Raw genomic sequence first — 20,129 nt, forward strand, 5'->3', positions numbered from 1 at the left:
GCACCAAACTTGTAAGCCCCTGCCGCCCTCTCCAGTTCAGAGCTGGGGAAGGGAGCCAAGGCACTGTTTTGAATTTCCATGTAGACACACAGCACAAGGTTAGGGACAAAGAAAAGGGCAGGATTCTGGTGATTGTGGGTTGTTTTTTTACTACCAAGACTCGCTGTGCACCTCTGCTCCCAGTCTTCTCCCTTTTACTTAAAAGCAGCTGATCCACATTAAATCAGATCAGTGGCACCAGGAGAAGGTGGGGGTCTTAGCCTTCTGCCCTAATGGTTCATTGTTCTAAATCCCCCCACCCTGTGCCATTAACCCTGTAGCAGAAAACAATATGGGCACACTTCTGGAGGACTAATAGCTTTGGGGTTGCAATTTAGAGGTGGGAAGTAGCATGAGGTGATTGAACACCCTCTTCCAGCCTTGCAGCTCTGATTAGTTTCACAGTGGCCCTCAGCTGCTTTTTGGTTAAAGTGAACTCATCAGGAGATTCAATCACAGATTGCCTGCATCTTATTGGTTAGGCCTTGGGACTCCAGTGCTAAACTTACTTTCCTGGAAATAAGTCCATTGGAAACCAGTGATGATTACTTAGAGGTAAACATTGTTAGATAAATGTCAGTCCAATTAGGAAATAACCTATTATTAACTCCTGTCTCTTTCAAAACCAGATGAGTAATGCAGTTTGTTAAATGCAGCTCTTAAAAGTAATGTAAGTATTCCTTGCAAGTAAATGTGGATAGAAATTTCAGAGCACAAGAAATCATTGTGAGATGAGCCAGCCTTACTCCACAGTCAGACTCTCATCTGGTCCTTTAAGTGGAAAAACAATCATGTTGTTATGTTCCTTCAATGCCTACTGATCCATTGCGGCTCTGAGAAGAACCTCTAATGGATTGAAGTGCCCATGATGGTTTCGTAAAGGTTAACTGAACAAATTCTTGTACTTGGAAATATCTCTGGGTGCATTAGAGGGAGAGGGAAGCAGCTAGCAGGTAAAGCCATAATGTGCCCAATCAAGACAGCATTAGTAGAGATTTCTTGGTACCTGGATTTTGCTTTTGCTTCTTCTCGAATCAGGGTGCATAAATGTGTTTTTCTGCTTAATGGGATATCTGAAGTGCAGTGAAACAACTTTGCAGATAAAGCTGAGGCTGGGACCATGTCCCATTTCAGTTGATGGGGCTTGCTTCTGAGAGAACACGTCTAGGCTCGCACTCTAAAATTCTTTAAAATAAAGCACAGGGCAGTTTACCAGAAATGTTCTGACTTTCTGCCACCCACTCCCATGTAGCTGGCAGGAAAGGTGCAAGTTAATTTACTACCTGCCATTTTGAGTACAGAAAGACAATGTGTTCAGAATAAAAGTCACCAGAACGAACAGGTGTAGAGCAGCATGGGTAAGCTCCAGTAGCTGCTGGTACATTTTAAGGGACAGTAGAAGGTGCTGGTGAATTACCTGTTCCACCTGTGTGCAGTATACCCCAGGATACACATTTTTCTCCTGAAATACTCCACTTATTGAAATGTGATGGATACATTCCTGATACGGATTCCCTTTATGAGTGGAAATGACCAGTTTAAGAATAGTGGCTTGACTGTGGCCTGCTTTGTTTAAAGAAGCCTGCTGGAGCCTGAGAGCCAGAATGCACCAGGAATTCCATTGTACTGATAGATTTATTTATTTTTTAATAAATTCACCTGGGGGGAGCTAATTTGACTGGGAAACAATATATGATGGGACACCTTTCCCCATGCTATTTTACTGATATATATCCCCAAACATAGAGCAAACAACAAATCTGGTGATGTTCCAGTCAGGACAGTGATATGGGAGTAAAGAGTTAAATGTGCCTAACCCCCACAACCACTTCTCTGCTCAAGTTAGCCGCTCTGCCTCAGTGGCTGCATTTAAAAGAAGAAAATGGACTTTGGCTCTGACATTACTCTCAATATTATTTTTTTTAATTCATTTTTATGTAATCAGTCTACTCAGATCTTGATATCTTTTACTGAGGGCATTCTTCCTGCCACCATCAGAGATAAAGGGATGACCAGAGAAAGGGCTTTTGCAAAAATTACAACTGCACCATGCATAATAATTGGACCAAGTTTAACTATTTTATTTTGTGGGCTTCCTTGTAAAGGGTTGGTGGAATATTAATCATACCAACAAATACTCTCCTTGTGTGCAGTTTTTCATTTAGCCCACACTGGACTTTCAAGAACAGGTTCTTCCCACACTTTAGTTAACTTGAAAGAAACTGGAAGATCAAAAGCTATATTCTGATTTCATTAAAACGAGGCTGCCACTGCTTCATATACTCTGATCTCACATAATAAACAAAATTATGCTCACTAATTCTGTGTTTCCCCGAAAGCCAATATGATTACTATGAAGTGAAAGACTCGCATCTATGAACTCTATGCCAGTAATAACATGCAGTAACTTTGGGGAAACGAGACACATTATAGCAGTTAAGAGTGCTTTAGCAGTCCTCTGTTATGGTTGCAAGCAGTTCTTCCAGATGGGTTGATAATGTAATTAGAGAATGTTGTGTTAAATGAGCCAGTGTTTTTAAATTGGCTGCTAATTTTCCCACCTATTAACCAGCTTTTTTCCCTTTGCAGAAATCACTGCATTAGAATGACTTCTGGTGGCTGCTCATTAACTACAGAATCTTAAGAACCCTCTGCTCTGTCACCAGAAAATAAGCATTCAGGAAGACATACTGTGTGTCAGTCTGGCTGACATTTCCTTATGTTAGAGAGACAAAAGTACCTTTTACTGCTTAGTTAATTTATGGAATTCTTCGCCAGAAAATGGGTGATGACCACTGGCTTAGATCTTTAGAAGGAGGTTGAGGAAGAAAGGCCTAAACGACAGCTATTACTCATATGACATCCATTGGCTAAGACCTCTTGTGTTGAGGTTTGCTGTATGCAATAGCCTACAGCTTATTATGGAATGAGCTTTCATAAGCCAAGGTCTTATCAGATGCATGAAGTGTTATCCTGACACACAAGGTTTGGACAGAGAAGGGATTGTAAAAAGTTGGAATGGAAAATGGAATGATGTTTCTAGAACTTGGGTAAGACTGCAGCCCTAACCCCATGTACTTGGGAGCATATCTCATTGAATTCAGTAGGATTTATATCTGAGTAGACATGATTAGGATTTCAGCCTTGAGTCATCTTGGGTTGATGACATCTTGGGTTGACTAAGGGTGCAGTAGTGATTAGATGTACCAGGAACTCCTGGGAACGTAAGCAGAAACAGTATGAATCATTACCTTCTACCTTAAACAAAAATTAACACTTTCATATTGTAGATCGAAAATTAACCATACAATCATAGAACTGTAGAGTTGAAAGGGACCTCAAGGGTCATCTAGTGCAACTCCCTGCAATACAGGATGAGTAACCTGTTTTCTGGAATTCTTGGTGCACCAGTAAAGAATTTTTGATTGCCCCAACTTTCAGTGCAATCCCATGTATGTTTACTCAAAATTAATCCTACTATGCTTAGTGAGACCTAACTTACAGGTAAGTGAGCAACTTTTGGATGAAACCATTTAATTGTAGGACTTCAAGTAGAGGCAGGACTGGATTTCCAGCTTGGGGTTTCCTGTATCACATGGGGGGGGGTTGATGGGATTGCCTACAAGGCCACCTCCAGCTCTTTATTTCTAGGACTATGGCCTTGGGCTGTGCAAACATTACTATTTGCTCTTTTTCCAGTGGTGTATGAAGTTGTGTGGACATTAGACAGAGCTGCCCTATAGTTTCTTCAGAAATACAGTCATACCTCATGTTACGTTTGCTTCATGTTACGTTTTTTTCAGGTTACATCCCGTGGCGAGCCGGAAGTACCGGAAAGGGTTACTTCCGAATTTCACTGCTCGCGCATGCGCAGTAGCGCTAAATCATGCTTCACGCATCTGCGCAGATACGGCGCTTCAGGTTGCGGGCTTTTCAGGTTGCGAATGGGCCTCCGGAACGGATCCCGTTCACAACCAGTGGTACCACTGTACTGCTGTTTGATGTGCTTCCTCTCAAACCAACTCTCATTCCAAAAGGAAAAACTTAGCCACATTCACTTTATAAACTGTCATCTGGCATGTGGAGACGACACATGAATAGAAATGTGTTGAGGGGAGGCACAATTGTGGGGGGGATCAAAAGGGTCGTGTGTATCAGGTGAGGACATCCCTGCCCTGCCTCTGGTGTGTACAACACTGTGGAAATGTGACTTGAAATACAGTGAGGGAATCAACTTTGCTGCATTTTAAACCGCTAATGTGTATGTAGCCTTAGTCACACAACTGCTGTTTCCAGGCTGAGGGGGTTGCCCTTTTACTGCTGAAAATGCACCTGGACTCTATGTTGTAAGACAGTCCTTCAGTTGCTCTCACCATGTCTCCCTTCATGGCAAGGCTAACAATGGGACTGTAAAAACTGACCTTGCGGAAGAGATAGTTCTTCTATAAATCTGTAACAACGGGATTTGCTTTTTGTTGTGTTTTTCTTGTCATAGACAGCGAAGGAATTTGTATGGCTGTATTTTATGAATTCTGTTTTATGGTAAAAGCGTGCATTTTAAGTGATTTTCTTTTAATGCACAATTTTAAAAATGCTTTTTCTCTCTGGGTGAAAGCGTGTATGGTCATGTGTTATTTTCTTGTTTCTGTCTTTAATAAGACTAATACAAACCCTAATGATAAGGGATAGATATTCCAAATTTATTTTATTTTATTTAAATCAAGTTGAACATGTTATCTGGCTACTTGAGGTGACTATGGAAAAGTACAATTTAGTGAGGCATTGCTGGAGGAAGCTGGCTGATGGTTTCACGTGGTAAGGATGGTTATTATCCTTGGTTAAATGAGGCATTGACTAATTGACAATGCTTCTTGATAACAAGTTTTTGTTTGGGTAGATATCTACTCACTCTTTAAGAAAACATCATTATGCAAAGATAACCCAGCCAGCCTTAGACCAACACTCGGCTTTCCCTTTTTAAGGAAGGTAACTGTGTAGGTGTGTGTGTTAGCACAGCAATAACTTACTGTATTTGACTAAGACGGGTGCATGGAAAAATCAGATATTAATCTACCTCACCTAGTTTGAAATTTTAAGAAGTATATGTTAAAACCACTGCATTTATTTTAATGTGTTGAATTATCAGTTTCTACTATTAAAGTACAGCTGGATTCTTCTGGGTTGTATTGAAATGTCATTACTGCTTGTTAGATTTTATATTTATAAAACTTTAACAGCAAGATTTAAGAATATAGTTCTTATCTTTTCTCAGTGTAAGTGCTATTTGGGCATTCAAAAACAAGAGAGGGGAGTGTGATCATGCTTATTTAGCCTGTTATCGTGCTTTGTGTCGATCCCTATCCAAGGCTGTCTACAAACTGAATCATTTCAACATCAAGGAAGCCTGCTTGAATGCACATACAATGTTCCCATGAACTGGTGGGATGGTGGGAGCAGGAATGTGTGTGTTTGCCCTGCACTGTCGCCCACCTCATGCCCCGGCAATTATTGTTGTGAAGTTTTGACTGCCTAAATAGGGTTCTGATGTGCTAGCAACAGTGAATTTGGACTCTGGACTGTTCATTTATTCATCTTATTTCTATGCTGCTTTTACACACACACACACACACACACACACACCATGCTCAAAGTTGCTTACAACAAAGAAGCAGGGATGCATTTCAAACAAACAATACAGAAACAATTTCACAGTAACACAGCAAAACAATAGCAAATATAACAACATACAAAAACCCACATTCCAATACTATAAATATAACAGTATTACTTAAACAACATGCGAAATAAGAAAAATAAAAAGGGAGCATCACAATTTGATCTTTGTCCTAGAAAAACCCCTCCCATGATGTTGCTATGACACGGTTGACATCTTGAAGAACTTGTAGCATCACTTATCCAAAGCAGGCCAGAATTGTGCCTCCCAACACCATGTAAATATTTTTTTTTTCTTTGCGGCCTCTTCAAAATGTATACAATATCTAGAGTGTTGCTCTCTGTATTTTTATATAACATTCATGCAATGTCTGGCTTCTTGAAAGGTTATGAATTCAGTCTCACACTTAGACGCACACACATACACCTACTGCAATTATTTCCCCAGATCCTAAGTAATCAAGGCTGGTAGGCAATGTTAGTAATATATCCTCTTTAAAAGAAAAAAGAAAAAGCGACAAACCTTTCTCTGCAAACCAGAAAGAATTGCCATAGGCCATGAGCTTAACTAGCGTCATTGTATGGACTACAATAAGTCAGTGTTTGCCTCAGCTGCCTATAACTAGTTATCCCAGATTCTTAAAGATATGGAATGTTAGAATGAATGGCAATTAGTCATGTGAATTTTAGTCATACTAGAGTGGGCTGCATCTTTAATATTCTACAGTATGATGTTTGTGTTATGTGGAGAACATTCTTTGGAGAAGTAGACACGATTAATACTGTACTGCACACTAAGATGGGCAGTCAAATTCTCTTTAAAAGAAGTATGTTTGAATTCTGTAGGGTGGTAGTTCAAAAACATTCTTTACAGTTCTGGTAATTTACTAACCCTGGTTTTTGTAGAACTATTTGTAGTTGGGAAGTGAGAATCCCTGTAGCTTTCATTTTGTTTCTTAAAATGCCTCTGTCTCTCTCAAAGGTTGGGGTACTCCATAACAGCCAAGTATTTTCTCTGTGATTGCGTTTTATTAGCCTTAACACTAGTAAAATACATTCTTCCTAATCTCATTGAGTTCTTAGTTCCATTCCTATACCCATAACTTGTTTTGATTACTGACAGTTCAAGCTGGAATGGGGAAAACTGGTCCTCCTGATGTTGTTGTATTCCAGGTCCCTTCAGCCCCAGCCAACCTGGCTAGTGGTCAGGGATGATGGGAGCTGCAACATCTGGAGGGCCACAGATTCACCATCCATGAACTAAAGGGGATGAATTAAAATTAAAGCTGGCTTCTACAGTGAAATATGAAGAACAATGATCAAAGTTAGAAAGTATAATCACTTACATTAGGCCTGGAGGTGTGTCCCGTGGGTAATGGAAACTGGAATCCACCATCTGCAGGGTTTCAGGTTCTTCACTCCTGAGCTGCATCATGCTCTTTGGTCCAAAAATGCTCCTGCAGGTATCATTCCAACAGGGAAAGGAAAGGTGATACACTGTACATGTCTTTTTCAGGTACCTGCTCATTGAAAAGCTAGCAGGACGACTCTTTGAAAGGTTGCCAGCAAAGGTCTTGAAAACAGCAGCAAGCTATTGGCAAAGATTAGGATCCTCTTAAAAAATATTTCTAATTTTCAGATTAAATGAAAATCATTGCTCCACTTCTCCTGCTTCCTTCAACTTCCTGCTTATTTCCCTACACTTTCTTTCTCTAACCTGTACTTCAGCCTCAAATCTCTCATGTTGCTACTTCAGAAAAGATTAGTTTTCTCAATACCAGCTCATGGCCACTTCATTCCTGTTTTTATAAATAAACTGCAAATGGATATATGTATAAAACTAAAATAGATACATGAGAAAAGATGTGTCATGGTGGGATCCTAGGCATCTGTTTATAGATCTGAGGGGACTGACATTACAGAATCATGCTTTAAAAGTCTTAACACTATCAGTTTTTAAAGATCTGAGAATACTTTCACCACACAAAAAAAGTTATCAAAACATAATGTTGAAAAAATAATAATCATGGTTTTGATTTACATAGTTAGAGCTTGAGTAGGGAAGCAGGCTAAAATTATGTCCAGGTTTTTCTATATATTGTAATTGACATGAATAATTATTTTTCTTTTATGCAGCTAAATATTTTGGTTGACACTGGAAGTAGCAATTTTGCTGTTGCAGGAGTACCAAATGCAGATCTGACCTCCTACTTCAACACAAAAGTGTAAGTGTATTGCTCTCCATCTTGACAATATTTCTATTGACAAAAAAGTACTCCAAAAATAACGCTGGAAAAAAACATAGTTTTGAATTACGTGATTAGTTCTCAGGTAGGAACACAGATAAAATGTTTTCCTTGTTTTACCATAGTTAATGTGGAGGGCTGCATCTCCATATTTGCAGAGCTGTATCCTTGTGCGGTTTCACACACACATGCCCTAATGATGTATTATGTGTGTTAGAACCTCATAAGTGGCTCACATGTCCAACATTGCCCTCCCTTTCGGCAAAAAGATATTTGCATCTAAAGGAACTATGTCACTGACTGAGCAACAAGTGTGTCCGTGCTGCCAAATGTTATTGGAATATCACAATATACTTCTGCTGTAATGTATTGACCAGCCTTTTGAAATCAGATGATAAGAGTGCAATGGTGTTCATGTCAGTTTTATCACTGAGCTGCTTAGTGCCATAACTGTTGCTGCATTGAGCCAGTCGGGTTTCCATTAAGCAGGGTCTGTTGATGTGGCAGAATTAAAGACCTGGAGTTGTATTCAACATAGCACTAAGGAGACTGTTCTGTCAGTGCAAACGTTTCTGCTCGTCCAATGGAACAATCTCCCACTCTCCCCCATGCACTGTTCTGAAAGTTCTCCTGACCCTCAAGAGCCCATTTGGAGTAGATGTGAAGGGGAAGATGGGGGTGAATAATTACACAGGGTGAATAATTACACAGGCTTCTGCTAGTGCAATGATTTTGTTGAATACAGCCATGTACTGTATTTTTATTTTTCACACACACATACATATAGATATAAAATAATAGTGTGCCAATAGTTGCTCTGTAGTTTATACATACTATTTACTAAGCACGTGTATGTATTTAATAAGCTTAAAGAAAGATACAGACAGGTTGTAAAATTGCAGTATGAAATTGCTATTACAACAATGAATGAATATTTCAATGGATTATAGCTGGTTGAAAAGTCCCAGAGCAACTGTTATTTTTGCATTGATTTTTGAAGCTCAAGGGAGCTATTGGTGGTATAAATAAAATTATAGTAACTAATGTCTAGACAAAGGTCTAATTTTTGTCAAAGGAAATCCTGAAATACATTAGAGCAAAAATACATTAATGCAAAACATGTTAAAATTGCAGTGCCGCCATGTTCTGCACTAATGCAAGTAGTATTGAGGAAAAAAAATATCCCATAGATGGAGTGTTGGCTGCCTTCTTCTGTTTTTAGACTAGCGTCTAATAGACTTCTCAGACCATCTAGCAGTTGGGCATCCTTATATTGCTAAAGTATATCTAATACACATTTGATTCCATAATCATATGTAGGAAATGGAGGCCATATATGACATTTTCTGCAAAGAGATATTTTAGAAGAAAATGAATATAGTTTATATCTGAAATAAGTGTTTCATTTTGTCATAAGCTCATACTTGAAATCAAGCATTAGTCTCTCTTGTCTTTTTAGTAGATCAAAATATTACTCATTCATTCAATCAATTTATAAACCGCCCTTCATCTGAAGATCACAGGGTGGTTTTATACTGTAAACACAAAAACGTACACTACATTTAAGTGGAAAGTTGAAATGGGGAGGAATTGCTCTGGTTGATGTGACATTTTGGAATATGTGGAGGGAAAGGTGCAATTTTTTTGAGTTTTCATGATTTATACATCATTCACTTTTTCCTGTTGCAGAATTTGGATGAAGCCCATGGTTTCTCTTCAAATCATATAAATATTTCACGTAAGATGATAATTTGTAGCATGTAGCACAATACAGCATTGCTTTGTAAGTTTTCAGTGCCCCTTTCTTCCTTTCTTAGATCAAGCACATATAAGTTACTGGGCACTGTGGTCTCTGTTAAATATACCCAAGGAAGCTGGATAGGGACTCTCGGCACAGATGTTGTTACCATCCCTAAAGGAATCAACGGCACTTTTACCATCAACATTGTAACCATCTCTGAGTCAGAGAATTTCTTTTTGAAAGGTGTTCAATGGCATGGGATCCTTGGACTTGCCTATGATGCCTTGGCTAAGGTAATTTGAGTGCTTACCTACCGACTCGTACATTAAGAGCATATGGTGATCCTACTAGGCTACCATCCCATTCTCACAATGGCCAGCCAGGTACCTGGGGGAAGCCTGGAAGCAGGGCATGGTTGCAGCGGCAGCACTGCCCACCTATGAATCCCAGCAACTGCCTCTGGACACTGGAGGGAGTACATACCATCAGGGCAAGCAGCCTTGTCCTCTATGAATTTATCTAATCTTGTTTTAAAGACATCCAAGTTGCTGGAAGACAAATGAAACCCCCCAAAGTTCCTTATAATAGTCACCGCATATATAGTGGTACCTCGGAAATTGAATGGAATCCATTCTGGAAGTCCATTTGACTTCTGAAACATTCAGAAACCAAGGCACAGCTTCCGATTGGCTGCAGGAAGCTCCTGCAGCCAATCGGAAGCCACAGAAGTCACATTGGACGTTCGAGTTCCAAAGAACATTCGCAAACTGGAATACTCACTTCCAGGTTTGCAGTGTTCGGGAGCCAAAATGTTCGACTCGCAAGGCGTTTGGGATCCAAGGTATGGCTGTATACTAGAATAATTCTGTCCAAGACGATGTGAAGGAGACTGAAGCCAGTCTCATTCCTATACCCAACCATATGCTCTTACTTGCAAAATAGTAATACTGGTTCAGAATACATGGGCAATTTCTAGATTTTAGCTGGGAAATTTAACATGTAAAATAAGCATACATGCAATGGAATATATATATGAGAAACCCTGCCCTGGTGGTGTTGGAGGTGAGGCAGGCATGTTTGTTAAGTGAGGAGGTGTAAGGCACACTCTTAATCCCATCACATGTAGAGAGATTTAGATCTGGTGTAACTTCTGACAGTCATCTACAGATGGATCATTAGATTAAACATTGGTTTATTATAATATCTCTGTCAGCATGATTAATTTACATGTAAACGAGTTAACCATTTTATCCAGCAAAATGATTCACATGGGTTCTATATGGAAGGCATTGGAGAAAAAAATGCTTTCTGAGGGGGGGTATACTTGTGAACAGACACCTGATTTATACACAGTTAACACTTTGTTTTGTTTTTGCTGCAGCCCTCAAGTTCTGTGGAGACATTTTTTGATTCCCTTGTGAATCAAGCAAAGATCCCCAATATATTTTCCTTACAGATGTGTGGAGCTGGATTGCCAGTTACTGGAACTGGTACCAATGGAGGTAGTCTTGTGGGTATCTGCCAGCCTGAAACAGAAAATATTGGTGACTTTTTACCACTTTTGTGATGCGGTGAATTTAAGCCTGTTTACTTGGAATTCAGTCTGTTTCATTGCATTATGCTTTTAATTACCATATCCATTAGAAGGCAAAACAAACAGATTTAGAGTGGCTTACTCCATTTTCCATTCATACTATTAAATTAGAGAAGCATGCATAAATTTCTCATACTTATCCACATTAAGTTTCTTTTACTGATTTTTCCAATAGTGAATAAAAAAAATCTGCCTGTGGGAATTTGAAGATCTGCTCTATTGTGCTAACAGTATGATAAGTAAAATCAGCATCCAGAACTTTGGATGGTGCAGCCTTATTCAGACGTTATAGGGAGGAGAAAGGCTATGCACCCTGACCATGCACTCTAGCCCCAGTCCTTACCTTCTCACATTGAGTGGGAATGTCTGGAGGGGGCTTCTAAGTGTGGGGGATTCCAAGCAGTGTACTTGCTTGGAATCCCCCCCACAAACCTTCTAAGAACATTCACCTGAATGTGTAGTAATAGACCTTCCCATTCAACCCAGAATGATCAGAGCACCACAGAAAAGACTGTGTGCACCTTTACACCCTTCACTCATGTTGGGAGTTTCCTATTTCTGTATTATGTGTGAACATAGATTTTAAGATCCAAGCAACATGTAAGCAAAGTTGGTTGGTCTGTTGGTTTCATTGTAACTTCCATGTCAATGGATATACATTTCTGGTGTCACATAAATATATATATTCTGTGTATCCTAAAAGAAACTGTGTCCCCCGCCCTCTTTCTTTTAGCTAAAGTGGATTAAGAAGTGCTTCTTTGTCTTTGCATGCTCTATTTTTGTCCATTCCTGCCCCTCACAGTTGACATTCAGCATTCTATATAGAATTTGTTTTGTAAAAGAAGCACAAAAAGTGCCATTCTATACATGCTTACCCAGATGGGTCCTGTTGCATTCAGTGGGGCCCACCCCCAAGTAAGTGTACATTGGATAGCTCCGTAAGAAAACGTGACCCACAGCCATTAAAATCAGTGAGGCCTTCCCCCCCCAATATATTTTGTGATATCTCAGCTGTTCATGGTTTTTCTTCCCATAAAGTTCAAGTTTAACAAGCAGTCTCTGCTCTGCTCAGAGTTACTTGGGCCACTAGTTTTCCTAAATGAAAAGGCCTAGTGTATGGATATACTGTTTGGGTCAATATTTTAAACCATGGGGCAAAACCATTTGAGAGGGGAGGTCACAAATATACACATGCTAATCTGCATTTGCTCTATGCCCATGCCCAGCCTCCTCCCCCATAATAGCTGCCTGACCTTAACAAGGGGGAGATGTAATAAAACTGCATCATAGTTGCCCTAACTCTTGCATTGTGTTTCTCCTCCTGTCTTATTTTTTTTATTTCCCATTGCCAGCCTTTATTCCAAATAGCTTAACAATGAAATATTGTTAAAAGCTTAGTCAATGTACAAAGATGAGAACTTTTCTGAAGTGTTCATGCACACAAAAGCTTATACCCAGAACAAACTTATTTGGTCTCTAAGGTGCTGCTAGGCAATTTTTTTATTTCAACTTTTCCCTGTTATTTAAAAACTGTCTGTGACTTGCTCTTTAGAAAGAGAGAGAGAGGTAAACAAACATAAAGCATCTCAGTCATTTTAATAGCATTTGTGACATAGAGAATGTCTGACCTCCCTGGGTTTATTACTCATAACTGGTAATACCTGAAATTATACCTTCTATAATTCTGTTCTCCCATGTATCTTAAGACACAGTCTTAAGTCTGAGCAGAAGACTAGCCATGTTCTGATTAAAATATTTTTTAAAACTGCTTTAATTTAGTTTCACTAAAAAAAACCTGACTGGGTCTGCAATGCATATGTTAAATGCATATGTTAAACAAGTGGGTTTAAAATGCGTGTAAATACAACTTAAGTCCCCTGAGCACCATCTGACAGGGGGACATGCATGCTCTATATCTTTACTGTTGTGTGTTTGATTGTGCAGCAACCACTGTTTCCTTTTCAGGTCCTGGGTGGAATTGAACCAAGCCTATACAAGGGGGAAATCTGGTACACACCTGTTGAGAAAGAGTGGTATTATCAGGTTGAAATACTCAAATTGGAAGTTGGAGGCGAGAACCTTAACTTGGACTGTAAAGAGGTATTTATAGCAAGGAAGCACAATTTAATCTTTCTGCATTCAGGGGTGGCCAATATGGTGTTAGTAGAAGCACTGGGTTGGTGGGTGCAAAAGCCCTTGAAATGGTCTTAGACTCCAACTCCCACCAATCGCAACCATCATGGCCAATAGTTAGGGAGGGTGGGAGTTGTGGTCCATTAATGTATAGAGGGTGACCACCTCTGCATTCCAAAAATCTAGTGTAAAATGCTAATTGGTAAATGTGGAGAACAATTGGATTAATGTAGAATCCTAAATATACTTCAGTTGTGTTGAAAAGGAATTTATTTCAGAGTATACAAATTTAAGTTATAGTGTGTAGATGGGAGGAAAAACACTGTTGCAGATGCCAGCCTTTTTTTCATTTGCATGCATCTGCTAGCCTCGGTTTCTCTTCCCCAGATCTCTTTTCTACTGGACTTTTCCCATGATCCTTTCATGAGTTGTCATGTACTCTGGCATCCCTAGTGTTGCCTGTGGAATGTTGGAGGGTGTGCAGGTTCGTCTGCTACAAGCAGTTCTCCCTCAAACTGACCAGTCTGGCCAATTTTTATTGCTAACTAAAGGTAGAAAAGTAAAGATTTACCCCCTTTCCCTCAGATTATCTTTAAAGAACCCTAATTTTTTTTTTTTTGCAAAATAATCTTTGTGCTCCTAGATGATGAGACTCAGCTTCTCAGTAACTGTGGTTGCTTTTTAACGTCTAAGGTTGAAATCATTTTCTATCATATTTCTATCATGTTTTATATTGCTCTAACCTGACCAACTGAAGAGTGGGTACTAAAACCAATCATAACAACAATAGCAACATGGATTAGAAATATAATTAATCATATATACATAGATACTGGGGGGAAAGCCCCACTGAAGTTGATTAAGACTTGTTTCTGAGTAAACCGGCATAAGACTGGGCTGTTGGTCTTACTGTCTTACAAATGTGACATGCAGAGCCGTCTTTCCCATTGGGTTTACTGGCGCGTTGCGCCAGGGCGCTGGCCTCTCAGGGGCGCCCCAGCAAGTGGGGAGCTGTGTGGCTTTGTCAGCAGCCTCCTTTTTCCCTCCTGCACGCCCGCCAGCTGCGCCCCGTCAACCATATGGCTGGTGGGCATGCAGCTTCCTTCCCAAGCCTCTGTGGGAGGAGAGCAATCCCCGCAGAAGCTTGGGAAAAGGTCGACAATGTTGGGAAACAGGGTGGGGTGGGGCGCCAGAGGGATCTTTGCACCACGGCTCCGGATATGCTTAAGACGGCCCTGGTGACATGTTTTATTATATATGTGGGGTCACAAAGAGTCGGACACAACTAAATGACTAAACAACAACAACAACAATATTTATCTGCCATGGATTCAGTGGCTGGCTCTTGTGCTAACTGCTCGTCTTTCTGCCTCTGCGTCCCTCTGACTAAGTCCTTGTGCAGTTCTTCTCCCATTTTTAGAATTTAGTGCTACAACCCCTAATGTATCGTAATTCAGATATGTATGGAAATCATTCAACAGGCTACACACCCACACCTAAGCCCACACACCAGAGCTATTTTTTTGCCCAGTTCCAGTGTTGGAACTTGGGGTTCCAAGGCAGGTAAGCTCCTGTAACTTTGAAATCTGTCCACACCTGCTACAGACAAAGTTATCCAGTTTAGACATGGAAATAGTTCCCACTTGTTCAAATTCAGGTTGTCAGCTGAGACTCTTCTGTGAAGTATGATGTTTGTAATCCTGTCCAACAGACAATACATCTCACAGGACCAATTGAGCCTGGGGTCAGAGCTGGCTTTCCCATTAAACTTCTGCTTAGGCTATGCTGGGGGAATCCTGCTTGGGCTCAAGGCAGCTGAGAAATGTCACTGCCTCTGTAATGGGGATTTGGAGGAGGTGTGCAGAGAGGAGCTGACATCACAGAGGGCCCTATGCTCTGCCATCGCACCACCAGAAGGAGCGGTTTTTATTGACTTTCCACTGCAGTTTGCTGCTACAGCATGTTGATATCTTTGTTCCCCTTTCCCCTGTTTAGTACAACTCGGATAAAGCCATTGTAGACAGCGGCACCACACTCCTGCGCCTGCCAGAAAAAGTCTTCAGTGCTGTTGTGGGAGCAATTATACAGAAATCCTTGGTAAGTTCCAGCTCATGAGACACATTGTTCCTTAAAGGAACTGTTTTAAACAGCTGTCTTAGGACAGCAGTTTCTCAGTGGGGGGTGCCACTAAGCCACTTCTTTCCATCACAGGTAGAGGAGACTTCTTAGGTGAGGAAGTGTAACTAATTTTTAATCACCATTTTAAAAATGGCATGATTTTGTTTGACTCTAATGTATTTACAGAGTAGAAGCATTCTGTCCTTCTCCAAACTTTGACGAGTTTGGGCTAAAACCTAATGGCTTTGTTGGCAGCCGTTCCCAAAATAAGTGCTCTTTTGCCTTGCAACACAGGCTATTGTTCTCTTAAAAAGAGACACTGTGACAGTGAACAATCTTGTTTGCTCTAATGGGTTTTTATCTATGTGTGGCTTAAGGCTTAAGGCCCAGTGTGTGGATTGTATTTACCAAAAAAAAGTGTGTGTGTTTGTTATATTGGTGTCAGAATCCAAAATTATGACCAAGGCTCTGGCTCTAAACCTCTGCCACAAGGGAAGTCCACTCACATGTGAGCCCCTCTCTCTCCCGCCCCCCCCCCCATTGATACACATGGTGCACATTGTGCTACGGCAGAAGCTAAGTAGTTTGTCAAAATATAGTGTGTATTCTGTATTTCAGAGGTGTGGAAGCTGAGGTCATCCAGATGTTGTTAGACTCCATCTTGCATCAGCCACAGCCAACATGGCCAACAGTTGGGACTTATGGGAGTTGTATTCCAACAACATCTAAAGAGCCATAGGTTTCTCATTCCCTGTTATATATTAGAAAGGAATTAAACTGCACATTAAATAAATAGAGGAGAGGAAGATGGAAACATATTTTCTCCTTCTCCTCTCTGATCAATAGCAGGAAGGTAAACCAGAATCAGGATGGATAAACTACAGGTTTCATATTCTATTGATCAGAGCTTCTTTTCTTCTGAAAAGCATGAAGCGGGGAAATATCCAGTAGCTGTGAAGGCAAAGAGATAAGTGATGGGAGGGAGGAGACATTGTCACTGGGAAGGGCTGCCCTCTGCTCTTGAATGCCATCTTGGCACTGAATGCATGGGACAATATCTTTTAGTCCTACACAGAAAAGGAGCAGTAGCACGTGCACTAGAAAGTGAAAAGCTGTCTGCCTCCCTTGAGACTAGACTCCCCCACTGGCTGTTTTCTTAAATGAAAAGAAAGAGAAGGAAGGAACTGAGCCCAGAAATAATGAATGGAGGCTGTGCTTTGATCTTATGTCAGAAGAGCCTATCTAAATTCTTCTAATCTTCAGCACCCCTTGTAGGTTGAATTGCTCAGTGTGAAACTAACCGTATGATTCCAGGTAAACCTATTCACCAATTTGGCTTTTTCTCACTTAACAAATAACGAAAGTAGGAAACTGGCAGATTTTTACATGATTTTTGTGCATCTGCAGTAAGGATGGCTAGATCTGGATCCAATGATGGATATGGATAATAATAATTGCAAAATTGCTCCACTAGTGATATATTATCAAGGGGGGGAGTGTTCTAATGCAATTTGGGGAAAATGTAGTAGGAACTAGGGGTAACACTATACGATGACTTAGGACTGCTATTTCAATTTGTTAATCATCATATCCTGTCACTTCTAGGTGTTAAATAATATGATATGAAAACATCAAATGTAATAATAAAACAAAATAAACATAAGAGCCAAGCATCACTTTACAGGGCGCAGGATTTTTTTTAAGTGTTAAACCTTTTTTGTGTGATATTGAGTGTTAGTCATACCTAAGCTTGTTGATTTCAGTGGATCTACTGTAATCATTACTGTAAATATGACTAACATTGGCTATTACACTACTTTTTTTTAAAAGTCCTTTTAAAAGCCTAGGAGAAAAGGAAAGTCTTGGTCTATTCCTGAAATGACATTAATATTGGCTCCAGGTTATTTAGGGAGACTTCATTTCAGGGGCAGTAGCTTCTCTCTCCTGTTTTTTCTTTTTGAAATATGTATGTTCTTCCGTCCCTGTTTACCAGAGAGAGTCCTCATTTTCAGATATGTTTCTCTTGTCAATCACTGTCCCTGCTGCTGCCTTTTCAGCGTCAGTTGCTGGAGTTGTCATTCTCCTGTGCTATGTCTTACCTTCCCCAGGGTCTCTCGAATTTAAATATTTGGGAGTTGTCCTGTTGGCATATAAATTCATGAACACTAAGCTGTCATATAGTACACATCCTGACATGCCATGTGCTGGTGAGGCTCACTTTATTGTTTATAAAATGTAAACAAGGACAGGCTCTCTCTTGTTTTTGCATATCTTTAACACACCCACGCGCATGCACCCACACACACCCCAGAGAGGACAGTGTCTTTGGAGATTGTGCATTACAGTCTGTTGCAGAGTCAATGAATAGAGTTGAAGCAGCTGATGGTAGCAGCTTAGCAAATGTGTTTTGGGAAGGGAGCAGCTGAAGACATCCCTTGTATGAGAATAGGGTGGTGGTTTTGTGAAAGCATATCCTTTTTTTGTCAGAAATGTCTGACAGTTTGTTAATAAAGTGCTCAGTATCAATGTACACGCTGAACAATAGGACTGTGGAGTTGACCTTTTCTTCTTCACTCAAACCATATTTGTTTTGGTGGGAATGTTTGCTAATGACAAGGTGATAAGAGCTTCAGCTGCCTCAGAAAGCAAACACTGAGCACAAAGGACTCCGCTTAAGGAAGTGTATTTGCCCTATCCTGTATTTGTATATTTGCATTGGTGTATTATGTGCCTCTCAAAAACTGTAAATGTGGGAAAGAAAGTTAGCCTGACTTGCATGGGTTGTTATATAGATTTATGTTCTTGCATATTTATTTTCTTGAATATGTTCTTATTGCACTTGAAATAAATGGTTCATGCTAACACATGTCTACTCAGTTCTTTTGAAAGCTTTCTCCCAGGTAAGTGTGTAAGGAACTCCAAAGTTCAATCTGATGCTAATTCAGTAGAGGTGAAATGAAAGAAAGGGCTGACAGGGTTAATTATCAGTCCAATAAAATAAGTGGGCAGATGTATTATTTTTTTTAGCAGAAAGACATTTTGATCTTCAAAAGCTTGAGACTTTAATCAGCAAGGTAGGTAACAGAATCAAGGCTAGTTATTGTTCAGGGGTCATGATACGATGGACTCTTCCTAGTTATTGTATCACTTGCATACTTTTCCCACTTCCAGCGTGATTTGCCACTGCCCTTTGAAACCAGGATCACATGCTCCCAGCTGCTTCTTTTCCAGGAATTTTGCTAATGCTTCTCCTCAAGACTGTGCCTGTTCATAGGTGACAAAAAACAGGATCTCATTAATTCAGCCTAACATCCCCACCCCCTCCATTTTCTGTATAGATTCAAGAATTCTCACCTGGATTTTGGAATGGTGTACAGCTTGCTTGCTGGGCTAAAACTGAACAGCCTTGGACCTTCTTTCCAGAGATATCTATCTATCTGAGAGATGAAAATTCCAGCAGATCATTCAGGATCACTGTCTTTCCACAGGTCTGAACAAGCCCTTTATTGTAGTGTTCGTCAAGAGAAGCAATAATTTCATTGATCGTCCAGCACTTAATGAGTACTTCACTGAAGATTTTGGCATTTGTATATACTGCCTTTTTAAAAACAGGATTTATAGTGCTGCTGTTCTTTCCCACACTAACTCATAAGGTTGTCTGCCCTTTGGTGGAATCTTGCTGGTCTCCTCATCACTAATAGTTCAGTGCTTGCTTATCGTTCTGTAGAGATCTTTTCAGCGGCAACACAATAACTCTGTTCACAGGACATAGTTATTACTTACTAAAATAGTAAGCTAGCATATCCAGCCCGTTGGAATGGGAGGACAGGATTATGTCAGTATGCCACGCCCCCAATCCATATACAGTCATTTCAACGTCGACATGGAAAACCAGAGTTTGCAATCGCCCAGATATGGTCCTACAAGGGTACAGTTCAAGGAAGCATAAATTCAATACAGATATTGTACTGAATATGCACAACCTCCTCCCATTCTGTACATTTGCTGACTCTGCCATGGAGTCCATAACATAGAAGACTAAAGGAGTATGCGAGTCCTTTAATCAGCTATGACAATATAATGAACCATGCACATCCATTACATATCCAAATGTTTTAAATTCAGGATTGGGGACCTTTTGTTAATCTGGATTGTACCGTATTTTTCGCTCTATAAGACGCACATTTTCCCTTTCAAAAATTAAGGGGAAATGTGTGTGCGTCTTATGGAGCGAAGTTTCCGCTGTGCTCCGAAGGCTTGCGGATAGCCACCTGAAGCCTGGAGAGCGAGTGGGGTCGGTGCACACAGATCTCTCTTGCTCTCCAGGCTTTGCTTCGCTGGAGAGGCGCTGAACAGTTTTCCCTCTCTGCGCAGCGCCCCTTCAGCGAAGCGGGAGAAGAAATGGAAGGGGCTCTGTTTCTCCTGCCGCTTCGCTGAAGGGGTGCTGAGCAGAGAGGGAGAGAATTTTTTCCCCCTGTTCTCCCCCTCTAAAACAAGGTGCGTCCTATGGTCCGTTGCGTCCTATAGAGCGAAAAATACGGTATTCGATAGGCCTATTCCTATTTTGTGATTCTACATTTTCAGA

The 20,129-nt window shown here is 40.4% G+C and overlaps 1 protein-coding gene across 3 annotated transcripts in view; it reads left to right on the forward strand.

Annotated features, from left to right (window-relative positions):
- The window catches only part of BACE2 (beta-secretase 2), a 50,476-nt gene that overhangs the window by 17,550 nt on the left and 12,797 nt on the right, over window positions 1–20,129 (forward strand). For all 3 annotated transcript variants that reach the window (XR_013985899.1, XM_081003996.1, XM_081003997.1), the window contains exons 2-7: window positions 7,849–7,937; window positions 9,776–9,992; window positions 11,081–11,209; window positions 13,259–13,393; window positions 15,422–15,523; window positions 18,883–19,032. Coding sequence is in view for 2 of the 3 variants with exons in the window: in XM_081003996.1 (XP_080860122.1) it covers window positions 7,849–7,937; window positions 9,776–9,992; window positions 11,081–11,209; window positions 13,259–13,393; window positions 15,422–15,523; window positions 18,883–19,032 (822 nt within the window). In the remaining variant the exon portion in view is untranslated. The remainder of the gene's footprint in view (window positions 1–7,848; window positions 7,938–9,775; window positions 9,993–11,080; window positions 11,210–13,258; window positions 13,394–15,421; window positions 15,524–18,882; window positions 19,033–20,129) is intronic.

Source organism: Podarcis pityusensis, assembly GCF_964106645.2.
Source record: "Podarcis pityusensis genome assembly, chromosome: 4".
Taxonomy (NCBI): Eukaryota; Metazoa; Chordata; class Lepidosauria; order Squamata; family Lacertidae; genus Podarcis; species Podarcis pityusensis.